The sequence below is a fragment of the Scomber scombrus genome, chromosome 18 (genome assembly GCF_963691925.1).
Source record: "Scomber scombrus chromosome 18, fScoSco1.1, whole genome shotgun sequence".
NCBI lineage: Eukaryota > Metazoa > Chordata > Actinopteri > Scombriformes > Scombridae > Scomber > Scomber scombrus.
This window is the reverse complement of record NC_084987.1, coordinates 4,354,538-4,373,225: the sequence shown is the minus strand read 5'-3', so window position 1 is coordinate 4,373,225 and position 18,688 is coordinate 4,354,538. Positions and strand designations below refer to the sequence as shown.

Here is an 18,688-nt window from a genome sequence, read left to right as displayed (position 1 = left end):
AAATGTTATTTGTTCACTACTCCTCAGCAAAACAAGCCGTCACGGTGGGATTTGTGTGCTTTATCGATTGCGTTTGCACAAAGTCAGAGCAACCAAATAAAAAGTTGAGTTGAATTGACAAGACGATTTGCTATTTTATAACATTGTAAGTTGAATATTTTTGGGATTTTTTGACTGTTGATCCAATAAAAAGGGTACATTTTTCACTTTTTTCTTATATTTTATACCCAAAATCACAAGAATATTCATCGAAAACATGGAAAGATGAATTGATAATAATAAAAAAAAAGTTAAAAGTGACGGTTCATTCTTGGCAAAAAAGCTGATTTCTCGCAAGATTTCAGATCGAGACTTCCTCTTGAGCGAGATTTAAACACAATAACAAACAGACCAGATAACGAAAAAGATTAAGGAAAGAAGTTGTATTTCTCTGCAAGGTCCTTTCTATAATGTTATCAGACATTTATAATACCAATCTGAGCCTATCAGTGGCAAAAACAGACAGTTTTATTGGATGTGCAAGGCCGAGGTATTATTGATTACATTGCAGCCTGTTTCGTATCTGCCTGCTGAAGCGCTCTCGCTCAATACTCGACCAGTTTCAACAACTGTCGTCCCCATTAGTCACTTAGATACCAAAAAAAAAGGGTGAAAAAAGGGTCCAGGTGGAAAAAATGCCAGAGTTTCCCTTTAAGAGCTTTAAATACATCTATCACCATGACAACTGAGCAAATCTAATGCACTGGTGACGACAGCGATGTGCTTTGAAAGCTCTTGAGAAAGCTGCAAAGTGGAGTAAGAGTTAAACATTTTCTTAATCAAAATCACCAGTTTCAGCCCTACAAGTAACATAAGGGAACATTAGTGAATGTCTGGTGGAAATAAACATCAATGAAGATTTGATAGATACTGCACAAGTTATATCTACAGACGTAATGTTTAAAACAGAATAGATATAATTTATAATTTGATTAGAGGTCTGTGCAAACCTATTTAAGGTTGCATTCAAACCAAATTCAGCCCTATATGTGGTAGAAAAAGGCCATCTAATTCATTCGAGTGGGTGCAATCCAATCCATCATCTGGCATCATATACATGCAACCACATCATCAATCACACCATGATGCTACTTAGTAAGATGAACACTGTATTTCTGCTGTTAACCTTACAAAAGATAGTAATAGTTGCCGTTGTGATAACTCGCCAGAATTGTAAAAATCCTGTCTATGAGTATTACAAAGCGGTGTGTGCTGTGTTTTGCCATCTGATAAGCTTTTAAATGCATAAATCTGTTACTCCGGCTGGATTTCCTGCATCGTATTTCATCGTCTCAGCAGTACCTGAAACAGCAGGAACCCACACCAACGCACATTTTTCAAGTCTGAATCCCCGTTAAGTTTCATTGTCTTGTAAGTTGCTTTATATAAATAAAAAAATAAAAAATACATCTGCCAAATGACTGACAATGTGAGTCTGCGCCCACCACCTCCTGCTGTTTCTTTGCAAATCAGGAAACCAACGGGCGAATCCTGCTTTGTTTGTGGGCTGCTAGTATAAAGTTTCAATACATTAAGCTTATACTATACTAGAATATGCAGTATTTCCAAACAAGCATTTGGTCTTTGGGTGCAATTTTATACCTTTTCAGTGAGAGATGCATGACCTGAAGGGGCAAAGACTACACCAGTTTTCACCAATAGCGTCTTATTTCTTTACAAGCACAATTATTTGAAAAATGCACATGTAAAAATTCATCTTACAGTGGTTTTAATGCATCTTACACAAGGAATAAGACATAGCTGTGGACCAAATGTATCCTTGACCATGCTATAGCCAAGCTATATCATATAAGACCGATCCTTGGTTTCTATCTTCCTTGCAGCTCATCATCTTCACCTCTTTGATGTTGCTTAGGTCAGGAAATGTCTCCCATCCCTTGGAGAGTTGCATCTATCCACCGCCGCTCTCACCCAGAATCTCTCATTCTCTTTATTTGGAGGTGTTGGATTTCCAGACCACCTATTCTACCCTTATCTGTTCACTGACCTCTCCTTTTGTACAAGCCAGACTCTGCTCTTCAAAAAAAGCTCAGATACAAAGCTCCGACAATCACTTCACTGTTTCATACACATTCATTCTCTTTTTTAGCTTTCCCTTTCATCTCTGGCTCCTCACCTATATACTCCTTATCTTGTCTTGTTTCTTCTGCTTCCTATCTGCTCTCAACCTTTTCAGATTTTCAGATCAGAACAGTATTTTTCTTAATTTTCTTAGAGAGTCAGGAACGTCCCCCAAAACACCTGTTGTGATAATCTAACTTCATCTCATTTTATTTCCTTTGTAAGTCACAGAAAACAGCACTGCATCACATCAGGATTCATTTTATTTAATATCTTCAACACCCACGTACGTCAAGTCACTATCCTTTTTTTCTCTTAACCCTCCTGTTGTCCTAGAGTCAAGGAAGGAAGGGAGGGAGGGAGGAAGGATGGAAGAAAGGAAGAAGGAAGGAAAAGAGGGAGGGAGGAAGGAAGGGAGGAAGGAAAGGAGGGAGGAAGGGAGGAAGAAGGAAGGAAAGGAAAGGAGAGAGGAGGGAAGGAAGGAAGGAAGAAAGGAGGGAGGAAAGAAAGAGAGAAGTAGGGAGGGAAGAAGGACAGATGGAAGGAAGGAAGGAAGGAGGGAGAAAGGAAGGACAGACGGAAGAAAGGAAGGGAGGAAAGAAGGAAAAGTCAAAACAGACGGGGTCAATTTAACCTGGGAGGACGACACGAAGGTTAAATATGTGTTTTTGGGTATTTTTGCCTTTTATTTAACAGTTGAGAAGCAGAAGCAGGGGTATGCAACAAAAGCCCCCGGGCAGATACAAACCAGGGATTTTGCAGTTATATGTTGCATGTGTTGTAACTATTAGTCTACCACAGTGCTCCAAACCTTATCTTTATTCCAAGATTAAACAGCCTGTTCCATGCATGAGAAAAAGATATGAGAAAAGATATGTTTTTAAAGTCGATTTTTTACAAGTTACAACAAGCAAGTTACCTTTTTCACAGTATGCTTCCCTGCTGTTGTATAATTAGTAGTCACTCCTGCAGTCAGGACAATGGGGGGGGAGTGCTTTGAACGCCGGGTAGACAATCAACAACTGTGGACAACACACAGAGAGACCTCCCCGAGATACACGTCAATTAACTCGCTTTTCTAAATAGACCTTACAGTAGTTCACATATGTTTACCTTTAGTTGTGGGGGGGGGAAAGTACAAGGTAGTTCTGATGTTGAAACACTGACTATGTAGAGCATAAGGCATGTAGTTCCCTGTGTAATAGCATTATAATGAGTGGTATCACTGGAGGAAAACATAACAGCTGTAAACAAGTTGCTCCCCAGTAAATACAGACAGTATTATAAAACCTCATTAAAAATCTCATTGGCATTTGGAACTACACTAATAACTAAAAAAGTCAGCCTTAGAATAAAACCCTTTTCAACATTACACACTGTCATTTCATACATTGTTATTGTGAAAAAGAAAGATTAAATAAAGATGAAAAACTAATTGCATAGTTAGTCTTCACTCAGGGTTGAATCATAAGATCAATAGCAGAATAATGAATTTAATTGGGTGAAAAAAATACCTTGAATATTTAAGTGTTTGGCCTCTGCATTGAAAGATCTCCGTCTCAACGATGTAAGACAGCCGCAGCAGCTTTGAATGGAGATTATTGAATGCATTACTACTTTAATGGTCAGCATTCAGAGTCCTGAAAGACTTACATCTTTCTTTATGTTGCTGTAGACTTAAGATGAAATTACCCAAAGGACTTAGAATAAACATAAAAAACCTCTTTTTTTTGTCTGCATTTGAATTCCATTTGAATTGCAGCAGCAGCAGCAGCAGCGGCAACGGCCAGCAAAATGGATGTTTTGTTCCTATTTGCTAAACCAAAGATGACAAGAGAGAATCTAATTTGTCAGACGGATGCATCGTCGGCTCAAAATAGAGACTCCTTAACGATCTCAAACAGACAAAAACAATGGGCTGCAATCTAAGGAGAGATGGATCTGGTGGCTCATGAGCAGAGTTGGGAAGGTTACTTTGGAAAGGGGATAGGTTACAGATTACTAGTTACTTTATTTAAAATGTAATAGTTTTCAGCTGTTAGGGTAAGTGTTCCCATTAAGCACCAAAATCTAAGTTCAGCTGTTTTTCATGGATACTGACATGATTTATAAGGGAGATCATTTCTTATAAAGCAAGATTTATCTCTCATTTTAAATGTATTCATTAGTTCATGTAGATTTTGTAAGTCTGGCATGGGCTTAATTGGTACTATGACTCCATTTAAGCCCACATCATGATTTATTAACAAAATATAAAAAAAATATTGGTTTCAAAGAATTAAAAACAGCAATATATGTATTCAGTAACATGTTTAATATTAAAAAATGAGGAAAAAACCCTCCTGAGTAAAATCTTAAAGGTCTGACTTCAGATGTAACCTCCTTTGAAATCATCATATTTTCATAAGTAAGTGTAATTTAATGAGCGCCACCAGCTATGAAACCAAACACTACTGTTGAAAATAATTTGACAGGAAATATGCATATAAACCAAATCCTGTTAGAATACTGTTTTTGGAACCAGAGTTGGTTGGCGTCCAATTCAACCAAAAATTTGACACAAGATCTGCACACGGCACTGATAACTCCCAACACATTTAATAGAGCAGCATTTCAATCTGACATAGGTCTTCATGATGTTTCACAAAGCTGAAGAAGCATAGACACATTCATCACTCAGGAGCTTGTAATCTCCATTTTCTGATGCTCCCAATAGAGTGCACATACACAGGTTTCATATACTGTAGATGTATGAAGTAATCTCACTGTGACATGTGGCACTTTAAAGGTCGTGGTGCCATGCCACTTGAAACACATATAGTATGAGTGAACTCTCCCGCATGTGTGTGTGTGTGTCAGGATTGTTACGGTATGTCAAAGGGAAACGGAGTCTCAGTTTGACCCGGGGGTCACACTTTGCACCTGCAGCCCACCAGCATGCTGCAGGCACGTTTCCCACTTCAAAAAGAATCCAGAGGCTCTTTGGGATTGAAGCCAAAGTTTTAATAAGCAGTCTGACTGTGTAACTGTTGAGGCGCAACCTGGCTCCAGGGCATGTTCGACACAAAGCTACGCAGGGTGAGCAAATGTTCTTAACACCTTCGCCCCTGGGGCTTCAGGCAGGGCGAGTAAGATAAAAAAATAAAAATAAAAAAAAAAGCATGGCAGGGAGAAGGGACAGAAACTTGATTATATCTTAAATGTATGAATACGCAATCATGTTAGTGTTGCTAGCAGTTGGAAATGAGATTTGTGGCATCTATTAAAAAAAGGTCCTCCTGTTTTGAAACCGTTTGACATTTCCAAAAGTCCCACTGCGCTACACATTTTAACGAGTGCTGGCATTACCACTGGAGTGTTCATTTGAGATTCTTATGAGGGCGCTCGATATTGTGGATGACAGCACCTAATCAATTAGGCCCGCGGCCTCTCAGACAGTGTGTGATGCTGCTGTCGCTCCCTCTCCGCTGCCCGGGAGCGAACAGATCTTATTCTGGCTCTTTAAGGAGCCGAATTAATCATAAGTCTCCTAATAAACACCATTAGACGAAATGCAATAGTAGCGTCTCTCAACACGTACCGCCTCACAGTGTTCAGCCATCGTTAATTAGCATCATCATCCCCAATTGTTTACTTAATGGGAATGATCATTTAATTAGGTAACTTCAGATGGAGGATCCAAATATTATGGATAGATTATAACCGGATCAGTGGCAAACGCCTCCTGCAGCGGCTTAAGGAAGCTCAACACTGTAGGACAAGTATCAATCATATTTATATGTAAATAGATGTAATTATCTGTTCTAATCATCACGCATTCCTCATGAGGCAGGGAAGAAAAGCAGCGCTTGTTGCTTTAATTTAGTGAAAGTGGGAGAAGTGTGAAGGAGACAAAGCCACTCAAAGATGTGCAGCACTGAGCCAAGATGAGCTCCTCCGTTGGAAACGACTGGAAAATAAAACCCATTCCGAGCTTCCTGATAAAAGATTCTCTGAGTAGTCACAAACAGAGAGATGTTTTGTTTGTTTTCTCTTGTTTTCCTCCTGAAACATGAAGGTTATGTTAGCCTGTTGTGGGAAAAACACATCTGCACAGAAAAAAAATCTCTTGCTGTGAATTCATATTTACACAGTCTCAGTCAGCAGCTTATAATCCTTTGTTAGCTCAACAATAAAAACGTATATCGTCAGATTTACAGTATTTTTTCATCCAGCCATGTCACCAGTCTTCATGCACTGATTAAAAATCTCCTCATCAAGTAATTTATAAAATATATACTGTATATTGTGTTTTTGGGGCATTTTTGGCTTAATTTGAAAGTATGTAGAAGCTGACAGGACACATGAAGAGTAAGAAGGGAATGATGTCCAACAAAGGTCCCTTACTGGACTCGAATCAGGGACGTTGCAGCTATATAGCATGCACAGTAACCACCTGGCTAGCAAAGAGCTCCACTCATCGAGTAATTTTAACTGTAGTTTAAGACTGTTTGAGTCTTATTTCATTAACCTTCGTGTCGTCCTCCCGGGTCAAATTGAACCCGTCTGTTTTGACTGTTCCTTCTTTCCTCCCTTCCGTCTGTCCTTCCTTCTTCTTTTCCTTTCTCCCTCCCTCATTCCTTCTTTCCTTCTTTTCTCCCTCCCTTCCTTCTTCTTCCCTTCCTTCCTTCTTCCTCCTTTCCTTCCTCCCTTCCATCCTTCCTTCCTTCTTCCTCCTTTCCTTCCTCCCTTCCATCCTTCCTTCCCTCCTTCTTCCTCCCTTCCTTCCTTGACTCGAGGACAACAGGAGGTTTAAACTAGTGAAAAAAACTGCCAGTGTAAGAAATTTGGATTATAATTTCAAACTTCTCGAAACATTTTAAGACCAATAATCTTCCGCATTACCTGTTTTTCCAGGGTTAAAAACTGTGTTAGTAATGTGCAACAAACAGATTTTCAGTTCTTCAGGATAAATTTAGTTTTTGAATTCGGTATTTCTAACATTCTCGTTATTTCGATTTTATTTATTTTTGATTTTTTTTAACCAATTAAAAAAAATGTAGGACTCCATTAAACAAAGAAATGATTTGTTACAGTCTCAGTATTTCTAAAATCTTGCCCTTTAACTTGAGTTCCCTAATACAGAGTTTCCAAAAATGCAAATTTTGTCCAGGAATCAAAAAGAAGGTTATTAAATGTCCTTGTTTGTTTCTGTTTCTTTCCTTTAAAAAACAATGGAGTGGACTTATGAATTAATGAGTACACACCAAGTTTTAAACTCCTCATATGTTGCTATAACCTGACAAATTCACAAAAGAAAGAAAGAAAGAAAGAAAAAGAAAGGGGGGATAGGACCTTGTGTCCCTGATAAGATGAGGATTTTTTTGCACTGTGTATGTCAAAGCCACTTTGTGTTTTCTTTCCTTTACCCTCATTTGTCCGACTCTGGAGAACTCAAGCGTTTGTCTGCAGGTATTTCTTCTTTCCTTTAGAAGTCACAAGGTCAGCTTGAGGGGGAAGAAAAACAACAGGCTTTGTCTTCTCTTGACTGGAAAAAGCATGTCAGGAGCGCATGATGCACCCAGGAGCTGTGACACAAAATCCCTAATCAATAGAGGAGAAACGAAGATCCTCGGCCTCAGGGGCCCCTGGTGGGAAGTCGTCATGTGTAATGCCGAACCGGTCGGTTCCCCTGTCTCTGTTCTTTTTTGGAGAGTAGGGAGAGTTATCTGAACGCCTCAGAAGCCACAGACACACACATTTGAGAAGAATGGCATCTCAGATTGTGGAAATAGTAACAAACACACAATTAGGAACACTAAAGGAGCACCTGGACTCATTTTCTGAGGGTGTCGGAGTAAACATCGGAGCGAAACATTGATTATTCATCAGTAATTTGTTCAGGGTGAATTTCTGGTTCACTATGAATTTTACATGACGCATCGTGTCTGATGAAAGTTTGAACTGAAATTAGAGCCACGTCCCACCTGAACCGCTCTCTCTCCCCCAAAAACTGAAACGAGAGATGTAAACGTTTAGATTTTAGCATTCTGTTACACTCCTCTCCGCTAAATGCCACAAGCAGCCCGAACTCGGCTCATAATTGCAAAGTCATTAAAAGATCTCACTTGTAATTTTCCAGTTTGTGCCGTCTTGTACAAAGCCTGCGTTTTCCCCTTCATTTAATCATCTCATCAGCCGGCTTATCAACAGTTGCTTTGTGCCAAACTACCAACGTAATTACGGGAAAACATGGAGCGTAATTATGGGAAATAGCTTGGATAATGGATAATTCATTTTTTGGAATACTCGGCTGCCTTTTCTTTACACCAAACTTGATAACAGACTTAAAATGCTCGATGTGTCCGTGCTTAATTACTTCTGCAACATACTGCCTTCTGTTTGTGCTATGAGCCTTATTAAATTCTACTTTTTCCGCCTTGAAGCATTAAAGCTTTATCATGCAACTATTTCAAGCAAGAGCTCTTTTCTGTAAATGTCCTTTAAATACCAAAAAAAAGGCAAATGCAAGCTAAAGGAAGGGAGGAAGAAGGAAGGAAAGGAGGGAGGAAGGGAGGAAGAAGGAAGGAAAAGAGGGAGGGAGGAAGAGAGGAAAGGAAAGAAGGAAAGGAGCAAAGAAGAAAGAAGGAAAGGAGGAAGGAAGGGAGGGAGGAAAGGAAAGAAGGAAGGGAGCAAGCAAGAAGGAATGAAAGGAGGAAGGAAGGAAGGACAGAAGGAAGGAAGGAAAGGAGGGAGGAAGGAAGGGAGGAAAGGATAGAAGGAAGGGAGGAAGGAAGAAAGAAGGGAAGGAGGAAGGAAGGAAAGGAGGGAGGAAGGGAGGAAAGGAAAGAAGGAAGGAAGGACGGAGGAAAGAAGGAAGGAACGAGGGAGGGAGGACGGAAAAGAGGAAAGAAGGACAGAAGAAAGAAGGAAGGGGGAACGTAGGGAGGAAAGAAAGAGAGGAGGGAGGAAGGACAGACGGAAGGAAGGAAGGAAGGAAGGAAGGAAGGAAGGAAGGAAGGAAGGAAGGAAGGAAGGAAAGAAAGGAGGAAAGAAGGAACAGTCAAAACAGACAGGGTCAATTTGACCCGGGAGGACGACACGAAGGTTAAAGCAAACTGACCTTTATATGTATTACTTGGCTTATTTGAATGAAGGAATCAGCCACACACTGTGCATCTAATATCTGTCTGTCACTGTTAGCCCTTTTTCACTGCAGATACATAATAACTCATAACCTGGAACTTCCCATAATGTTAACTTTTAAGAACTTTGGAGACAAGAATCAGCTGTTTCTGCAAGTGCCTAATAACGATATCGGTTTACGCTATTGTGAGCAGGCGGGGAGCTCCGGTCCTCTGAAATGATGCCAACGCGGAAGTAACTTAAAACTGCATTCTATCAAAAGGCCACCAGGGGGCGACCGTTTTGGTGTCAAAAGGACTTCCGTCTCTATACAAGTCAATGGAGAATTCACCAACTTCTCACTTGATTTCTAACCTCAGTAAACGTTTTCAAAATGTGTTTATGGTCTCAATCGCTAGTTTAAAGCCTTCTTCAATGCAGTATGATGTTCATTTGGGACATTATGGCCTCCCTGATTTTATATGTGACGATAAAGCAGGGTATGTATTAGGGCGTGTCTACGTCGTGATTGACAGGTTGATTGGTTCACAGGTTCAGGAGGGCGCCTCATGCTCCTCCTGATGACCATATAAGTAGAATCTGTGTTTTTATTTTTCCCGGCATGCACCGGAAATTTTCAAGATGGCGCTGCTCAGATCCGATACTATTGGCTTCCGAGCAGCAGTCCACAAACCAATGGGTGACGTCACGGATGTTACGTCCATTTCTTATATACAGTCTATGGGTGTGACAGAATCCCTCAAGTGGCCATAGTAAGTATAACAGGGGCAAAGGAGGAAATCAGGTTGTTGTTAAAGAGCAACAAAGTCCACATAGTGAGGAAGTCAAGGTGGATGGATAGGGGCAACAAAACCTCAGACTGTTTCTGGTATCCAATCATGAATCATCGTTGTCATTGTCAATCATTATTTGACACCATGATGTTTCCTTATACCTAACCAAGGTGCTTTTGTGCCTTAACCTAACCAGAAGTTAAAAAAAACCATTGAGTTGTCAAATCATAAATGATGTCGTCCTGCCGGGATCTGGCGACTGGGGCATCAGAAAACTACAAAAACTACAATTCAGTTCAGACTTCCTGAAAGCTATGCTGTCACTTCCTGCCACACTACTGCTGCAGCATTTAAAAGCCCAATAACTCCTCAACCTAGCATCCACACTCCCTGCTGTGCTGTGTTTCCTCGTAGGGAGTGACGAGGTCAAAGTCCATAGTCACCAAATTTCACTGCTGCATATCTTACAAGTTGTCTGACTGAATTTTGTAGCACGAACACAGTAAATCTACAGTTTACCTGCTGATTGTTGGGATGTAGAATAAAGTGACTGACCCTGTTTCAACTTTCAAGAATCATAAAAACCTTCCTCATGATTTTATAAACTGCTGTGTACTGTTCTGGCATCTAATAAGCCTTCAAAAACCCACTGATCTGTTACTGGAACAGTCATTCCTGGATTGTCTTTCATCATCTTACTAGTACCTGAAGCAACATGCTTTTTTTTTTTTTTTTTAATGCAGTGCTATTTTTGATCTGAATTCCCACTGAGGCCTGACTCGTAGGCGGATTTCCAGCTCATCCCAAAGGTGTTGGATGGCGTTTCTTTCTCACTAAACTGGGAAAACCATTTCTTTTTTGACCTGGTTTTGTACGTGGGAGCATTGTCATGTTGAAACATGAAAGGGTCTTTCTCAAAGCTGCTGTTACAAAGCTGAAAGTTAATTATCATTGAAAGTATCTCTGTATGTTGTATGTAAAAGATCTCCTTTAATTAGAACTAAGGAGCCCCAGGACAAGAGTACACTAGTTTATTAATACTGTGGACATAATATGTGATTGCAAGTGTTCAAGGTTCATCTTTGGTTCGTTCAGGTTTCTCCGCTTCTTGGATGCATCAGTTTCCTCTGTGTTTTCGGGCCTCTTAATTCACTGAGTCGTATATTCCACGGCACGGATAACGGCAGCTTTGTGTGATGTTACTTCTGACATGTCGAGGAAGACATCAGATAAATCTGTGCTTATCCTTGTTAGTAATTCACAGACTCCAAAGAAGCCGTTGCACGCACGCACCCCCCCCCCCAACCCCAACCCTCCCCTCCAATCCCTGCTCCGAGACGCCGTCGGTCAAGCTTGTGACACTGGGTAAGGCTGAGAGACTCTGTGTTTATGTGGACCGATGGTTTCTGTTGTATGCTTCTGAAAATGTGCTGTCAAACACCGCTCTTACAGCAGAAATAAGATATGGAAGACAGAGTGACTGTTTTTATTTCACAGCTGCAGCTTGTGAGATGGGAACATTTAAAGAAGATGTTTCTGGTACCAAAAAAAAAACGTTCTTAAATAAATGGCCAAGTCTTTATAGGATGTGATGATTTCAGACATGCATGCTTCACTTTTAGACAGAATGAAGATTGATTCATGTGCTGAGAGAAATGCTACTGGCAAAGTTTACATTTTTAACCCTTTACATGCTGTTCTGACTCATAATTAGTCTCTACACCAGTTCATATTCATAAATTCACCATCAGTCATTAATAAATGTTTCATTAATCCTTCTGTTTGATTAATCTTGTGGAAAAAAGACATTCACAATATCCACATTTGCACATTTGCAGAGATAAAAATGTGAATCCGCTGCACAAAAATTAAAAAATGATGCATTTTATTTCCATTTTTGTAAACTGTGGGTCATATTAGGAGTGGGCTCTGTAAAAGAAATGTGTACAGGGTTGTTTTTTATGGCTCTCAAATGTAAAAAATGGGTCAAATGTGCCCACTGAATAGTAATGTAAGGGTTAGAATACATACTACACTTGAATGTGCCATAAAGAGGCTCCACTCCAGCGTGTTTGATTAAATGAAAGATGGCAGAAAATGCAGAGGTGGTGTCAATAAGATAGCAACAAGCGATTAAAGATGAATATCAGCCAATATATTAATTAAAGTATCAACTTGGAGCTTTATATTCATTCATTTCTGAGGAGCTCAGAAGCAAATCAAGTCCCCCAATCTTTCTCTCTCTCTCTCTCTCTCTCTCTCTCTCTCTCTCTCTCTCTTTCTCTCTCTGCTTTCCCTCAATATCGCTCTGCCCCTCCATCACACATACATATGCGCAAGGGCAAAACGAGGTGATCTGTCCCACCAGGTCCACATGGCACTTCACACTCTGCCAGTATAATGACATAGCATGGGCTCTCTCTCCGTAGCCAGCGTCTGTCCATCAGCTTCCCCAGAGCGAGGCGTTTAAAATGGATCTGGGTCACAGTGGGATCCCCTCTGTCCACCCGCCGGAAACCTGGAAGCATTCAGCTCATTTGTGACAGAGCCGCCTGCATTACTACAGCCAATCCGTGTGACACACTTGACTGTCAGTGAGAGCTGCTGCATTATGTATTAACACTTAGCAGGTATGTTCCTCTCTCCCATGTACTTCACATACTGCCGGAGCTCTTTGTCAGGTGGATTTCGAGATGTCAACGCCTCAGTGTGAAAGATAAAGCTGATATCTATCATAGCAGCACGTCCTCACAAGAAAAAACACAGAATAGATCAAAAAATTCAGGTTTATACTTACACTTATGCCATTTAGTGGCCTTAAAAATGATAACCCAGGGAAGTGATGCAGTTCAGATGACATCAATATAAGGTGGGTTAATATTGCCGTTGGTTACTTATTGAGATGATGGCAACAAAACAGCCGTTTTCTTGCACTACAACTTGACAGAAAACATTATTTGCATTAGTATTTGGTCATCGTGTATACCTGCTGACTAAGAAATTGTGATTTTAAAAGGATAAATCTGGTGATATTCAATATGTTTCTTCTGTGGAAGCTCAATTGGTGTTCAAAACTGTTCAAAAACACATCAATGAGCCACATCGTTGCACTGGGTGGCACGTTCCTTCATTGCAATGAACACATACAATGTCGTTTATTGTAAGTCATTCGTACATGCACCATCCTGCTGCCAGAAAGACTCACTGGAGCACCAAATTTGGATTTATCCACCACTGAAAATAGTCTCCAAAAAATGTGATGTTTACTCCTGTTTGAGTACCATCTGTTAAAAAAACAGCAGTTCCCAGCTGTTTAAGGAAATGATTGAGTCTTTAAAAAACGTACATCTATGACTTGTGGTTGAGTGCCAGAAACAGGGTTTGGGACGTCATAAAATACTGAGAGATAGACTAACACATTGTTTGTTTTAGTTGGGGACAAAAACAGATATAAATCATCACCAGCTTTATGCTTTAAGGGGCCAGTTTTCTATCTTTAAATCCCTTATGAAGGTGCAATGATCTGTAAGGCTATTATCTGTTGATTGCAGCAACCATTTTATGTATGCACCTTCTTTTTGAATGTATATTTGTTATTATTAAAGCATTATTATTATCTTATTGTTTTCTATCTTGTTGTCTTTGCAATGTTTTGAAAGGTGGTTTGTGATGGACATCTGTGTTTTATGGTTTGGCCTGTACTCCTTACATTTAGACACTAGCAAAATGTGTATTTGCCTCTTTCCTGTTTCGACATGACAATGCTACCCTGCACAAAATGATTTTCCAAACTTGGTTTGGAAGAACTTGACTGGCTTGCACAGAGCCCTGACCTCAATCCCATCCAACACCTTTGCAATGAGCTGGAACACCAACTGTGAGCCTGGACTTATCGCCCGACATCAGTGCTGGACCTCACTAATCCCAAATGCTGTAACCAGGATGCCAGCCTCAAAACAGACGAGCAGAGGCTGTTACAGCAGCAAGTTAATGCTCATGGTTTTGGAAATGACACCATTACATTAAGCTGTAATGTGTAATCCTCATACTTATATATTTAGTACATTGATTTCGGTATCTCAACAGTTCAGTAAAACTTACAGTCTACAAGAGAGTTTCGACACACGTCAAGGCTTGCAGCAGGAGCAAATGGAGAGTGACAAACAACGCAAGGATTTCATGAACACGCGGATGTTGCAACCGAGTTTAGTTTGTTGCAACAGCAGTGCACTAAATTGCATTTTCTGGAGAGATTTCTGTCATCTCGTTCCGTTTGAGGTTTTTTGGTGTCAAAACAAATCCGATTCCCGTACCTCCGACTCACCGTGATGAAGTTCTCTCTGTCAGTTGACGTAATTTTCCTCTCTTGGTATTTATAGGAACAAATGGGGAGGTATCAGATTGCCTATCAGTTTGTTTTTCATTATTATTCGTCTCACATCTGAGCTTGTTTTCGGGCTCCTGTTGCTTGAGGACAGATTTGTATTTTCGGGCATCTTTGTGTGTGGTTTTTTTGTTTCAACTTGACTTTAAATGACACTGTTGTCCACTGACTAAAGAGAACTAGAGGAATAAACACTCCAGACTCAAGGGAAAAGAAATCTCCCTAATGGCTTTTTGTGGTGTTATTGTTCCCTATCCTTGGGCTGATTCACGCCTGCATACATTACGGAGCCTTTTCTTTGAAATTCATCCTCCTTCTGAACAAATAAGATTATTTTTTTTACAACATTTGCTCAGTTTAGTGTCTCAGTAGCGCTGTTTTATAACCAATGCTTGCACAATACTAGCAATAACATTCAAATATCTCACATAAACTAGATAATTGGATCCCACACATGTATCCCTGAATAAAGAAAAGCATCCTCGCAGGGTGATAAACTTTTGAACCTTGATTAAACACTACATTTTTATAAGTGAAATTAATGTGGCAGTTGGATTCTCTATTGTTGAAGGGGGAAAAAAGGCAGTTACTGCAATTACACAGATAGTAAAAGGTTGTTATTTATTTGGTGCGAACCACTTTCATTTCAAGTTCATAGTAGGGTAATTTAGCTGAGCTTTCGCCTGCTGCTATAATTGGTCCCTTGATCAAACCTATGTGATTGGAGAGCAGAGCAGAGCTGCAGGGAGGACCAAAGCCTCATTTTATAATTATGGTACACAGCTACTTAAGACCATTTAACTGGACGAGTCTTCATGCTTTTTCTCGTCCTCAACTGAATATCAATTTCATTTGAGATTAAGTAGGAATTCCAACAACACCACATTAAGCCTGTGAGATTAATCTTCACACGGACTCGGATCTTAGCAAAAGTCAAATAACATTTGTCAGAAATGTCACGACCACCCGCTGGGAAAACCACATCATTGAAATACAAACACTGGTCTTCAACAAAAGCAGAGCACAGCCCAACCCCACTGTCAAATCAAAGCTTTTCTAAAGAACTAATATACCTCTTTAAAAGGTATCAATGCCCTGTTTCTATGGTCTTTAGCACTTTTACAGGATGATAGATGAACATATTTAAATGCAAATAAGGTACAAGAATCACAGATCCACTTTTTTGTATGCTCTGCTGTTCAGAAAGACCTGGCGTAATTGAATAAAGGCAATATATCCACTCTCCCACTGCTGCTCAGTGATGGAGGTCTAAGATTACGTTGCTTTGTTCCTCACTCGCTCAAATAACACACGATATTAGTGCAACATCAAATGACTCACTTACAAGGAAAGATGGATCACCATGAGGTGTATAGCTGCTTCCATGTTCCCGTATAAAGAGGCTACGATCAATCATTTTTGGCAAAAGCAGAGGCACACGCTGTGGATTCTGTCAGTGGAAGAAACGAACACAGTCCCATAACTGAGCGGTGACAGTTTACTGCTCACCACAGACACTCTGCTGTTTGCTCCGATATGAGAGCTTTGATTTGTTGCAAAGACTGACCGGACAGGATGGAAAAAAAGCTGACTGATACTCCGTCAAACAGGAAGGATAAAATGTGTCAGAGAGTATTACATCTGAGCTTGTTGTTGTGCTAAACTCACAGTTATAAAAAAAAAAGGAGTCAGTCCCAATATCTCACTTTGCCTTGGTTGCACAATATCTACAAGGTGTGAGGATTATCTATAGCAGACTACATGCACAATCAATATTTATATAGTGTATTAAAAAAGAGGCTCTGTGACTGAAGCTAAATGCTAAAATGCTCAAAGACCCACGTCACAAGCATGGCTAAACATTAAATAGAAAAGTACTGCATAAGACAGTTAATCACTAATTTAAAAGCCATCTTAAAGAAGACATATGCTTTTTGTTATATACTGTTGGATTTTAAATATAGTCAAAGGACAGAGAGAGGCTGCATAAAGAGCCGGTATAAGATAAATAAGGAGGTTTTTTAAATTGTAAATCATGCAAAGATATTCCAGTAGAGCCCCAGAATATAAATATAGAGCTAGAAAATGTGCATGATAAGTGCCCTTTAAAAAGGTAAAGAAAAAAAAAAGACAAAATAAATAGAAGTCATTTCAGGAAGTAAGTGCAAGCGATGAATACTCAAGATTCATAATGTCAAAAATCAAGAGGGTGTCTTATGTCTTCTTGAAGTGTGTTTCAACTCTAAATGTTTCCTCTTCATGTTTAGTTTGGATTAAGAGAAATTTTCAATATTTTAGGAGATGTATCGAGCAGCTGTCTTGTATGAAACTGTCCTCTGTAGAGAAACCTGAGAATCACTGTGTTGTGTTCGGTTTTCTTCACTATCATTCTTCTATGAATTCGGTGAACTGGCCTTGTGGCAATAATACACGAACAGCTGTGAAATCTAATTTTTCTATCTGTCGGTTCTATTTAACATGTTGAAATTCAAGGTTAACATCCTTTTTTTCTGTTTTTTTTTTTTTTTACAATAGGAAACCACCACCATGACTATCAGCACAGCCACCTGGATCTCACTGCGGTCACACCTAAAATGGGTAAGAACAACTTCACCCTGTAAGCCTACAGTTAAAAAATGTGAATATCTGAGATGCATGTCTGCAAAAGTAACCCACTTGCAACAATCTTAAAGTGCTAAAATAAAGATCTGTGCAGGATTATTTGAGTTTAAACAAGATTTAATGATGGCTAAGAACCTGATTTGACTTCCCAAAAATGAAATGCAGCGCTGTCTGTCTCTAAATGAAAGTTTGCCAAACAGTTCTTGTGATAAACTATTTCAAATTGCAAGGACAAAGTATGACTTTCACTGGGAAATTAAAATCTAAAGGGAACTGATAAAGAAGTATTGCAGAAAAAATAGAAAAGCAAAAAGTGTATTATAATCAACGGATCATCTGTGCAGTTTGCTGAAGTTATTGAAAATCCAATTATTGTTATTGCATCCCATCTATTTCTCCAAATGTGATTTTCTGTGAAAGGAGAGCAGCTTTTAGCGTGGAATTATTGAATGGTCCTGCATCTAAATGGCAATGAAATAAGACACTGTGTAATTAAGGAGGGAATCTGTCTTAATTCTTCTATAAAAAAAACTAAAAAAAACCCTTTATGATGTTCTCAAAATTACAAATTCGATGCTCTGTGTCAGTGTTTTCAGGTGAAAGCTACGAGATTAAGAGTCCTTGAGTCATTATGCAAACCTTTTCCCCATTAACGGAGCGCTGCGGTCTACATACTGCCTGTGCTCTTGTGTGAGCCTCTTAAAAAAGTGCAGCCTTTTTTTTTTTTTACTGGCAAATGGGTTTCAAAAGCAGCCTACTTTCAGCACCAAATAAAACTCTTTAAACAGCGCTTTTGAAGTCTGTTTAGCCTCTTTGACGTAGATCGTAGCTGCTGTGCATATTTCAAGAGTTGCTGGTTTTGGACTTTGTGATAACCCGTGGCAACAGATCTCTTGCAAATGTTAGCTTTGAGAGAGAGAGAGGGCAGCGTCTGGTTTGGTTGAAACGTATTGTGCACATTGATTGTCATTGATCCTTTTTTTCTCACTTGGATTCGTTAGCCCACAGACAAATGAGATACGGTAAGTAATACACATGCACATGGTGTTTATGTGTATTTTGTCTTGCCTTATTCTTCACCTTTTATTCCACATATATCATGTAGAGATCTATAATTCTTTACCTGCACACTGGGGGTCATTGTTATTCTCCGTCCTTTCTGTCTTTCTGTCTTTTTTTTTTTAAGCGCTTGTGTATTTTTTGCAGTCACAAAACTTCACACTGCTGCATTACAATCCATGACCTTTAGTCTAATCTCAAAATCTTTTTCTTCACACGTTATTTCCCCCCCTCTTTCACTCAACCTAACCGGCTCTATCTTCCCCACAGACCCCCACACACACATAAACACACACACACACTCTTCCCAAAGTCTCCCCCTCCTACATCATGTGTTCCTTGGTTTTGTGTGTCCCTGTCCTCCTCACTGCAGTAGTCGCCCAGTCCTATTTTTAAATCCGCCACTAGAGTCCCTGCCCGTATCACAGCCCTCCCCTCCCGCCGCGCCTCCTGACCCATGACTGGGCGTCCCAAATACCGAAAGCCACAGGAGCGCCACACAGTGCAGGGAGCCATAATGGTGCCACAGATATCACTGATACCCCAAACCGAATGGTTAAAGGCATTCCACAATGCACTATAAATGTCAAGTCATGACAGATGC

At 39.9% G+C, this 18,688-nt stretch overlaps 1 protein-coding gene across 1 annotated transcript in view; it reads left to right on the top strand.

Moving 5' to 3' along the window:
- Positions 1-18,688, top strand: part of LOC133999448 (protein shisa-6-like) — an 87,804-nt gene that overhangs the window by 56,660 nt on the left and 12,456 nt on the right. Inside the window, exons 5-6 of the mRNA XM_062438633.1 lie at positions 16,939-17,001; positions 18,027-18,047. Coding sequence (XP_062294617.1) covers positions 16,939-17,001; positions 18,027-18,047 — 84 coding nt within the window. The remainder of the gene's footprint in view (positions 1-16,938; positions 17,002-18,026; positions 18,048-18,688) is intronic.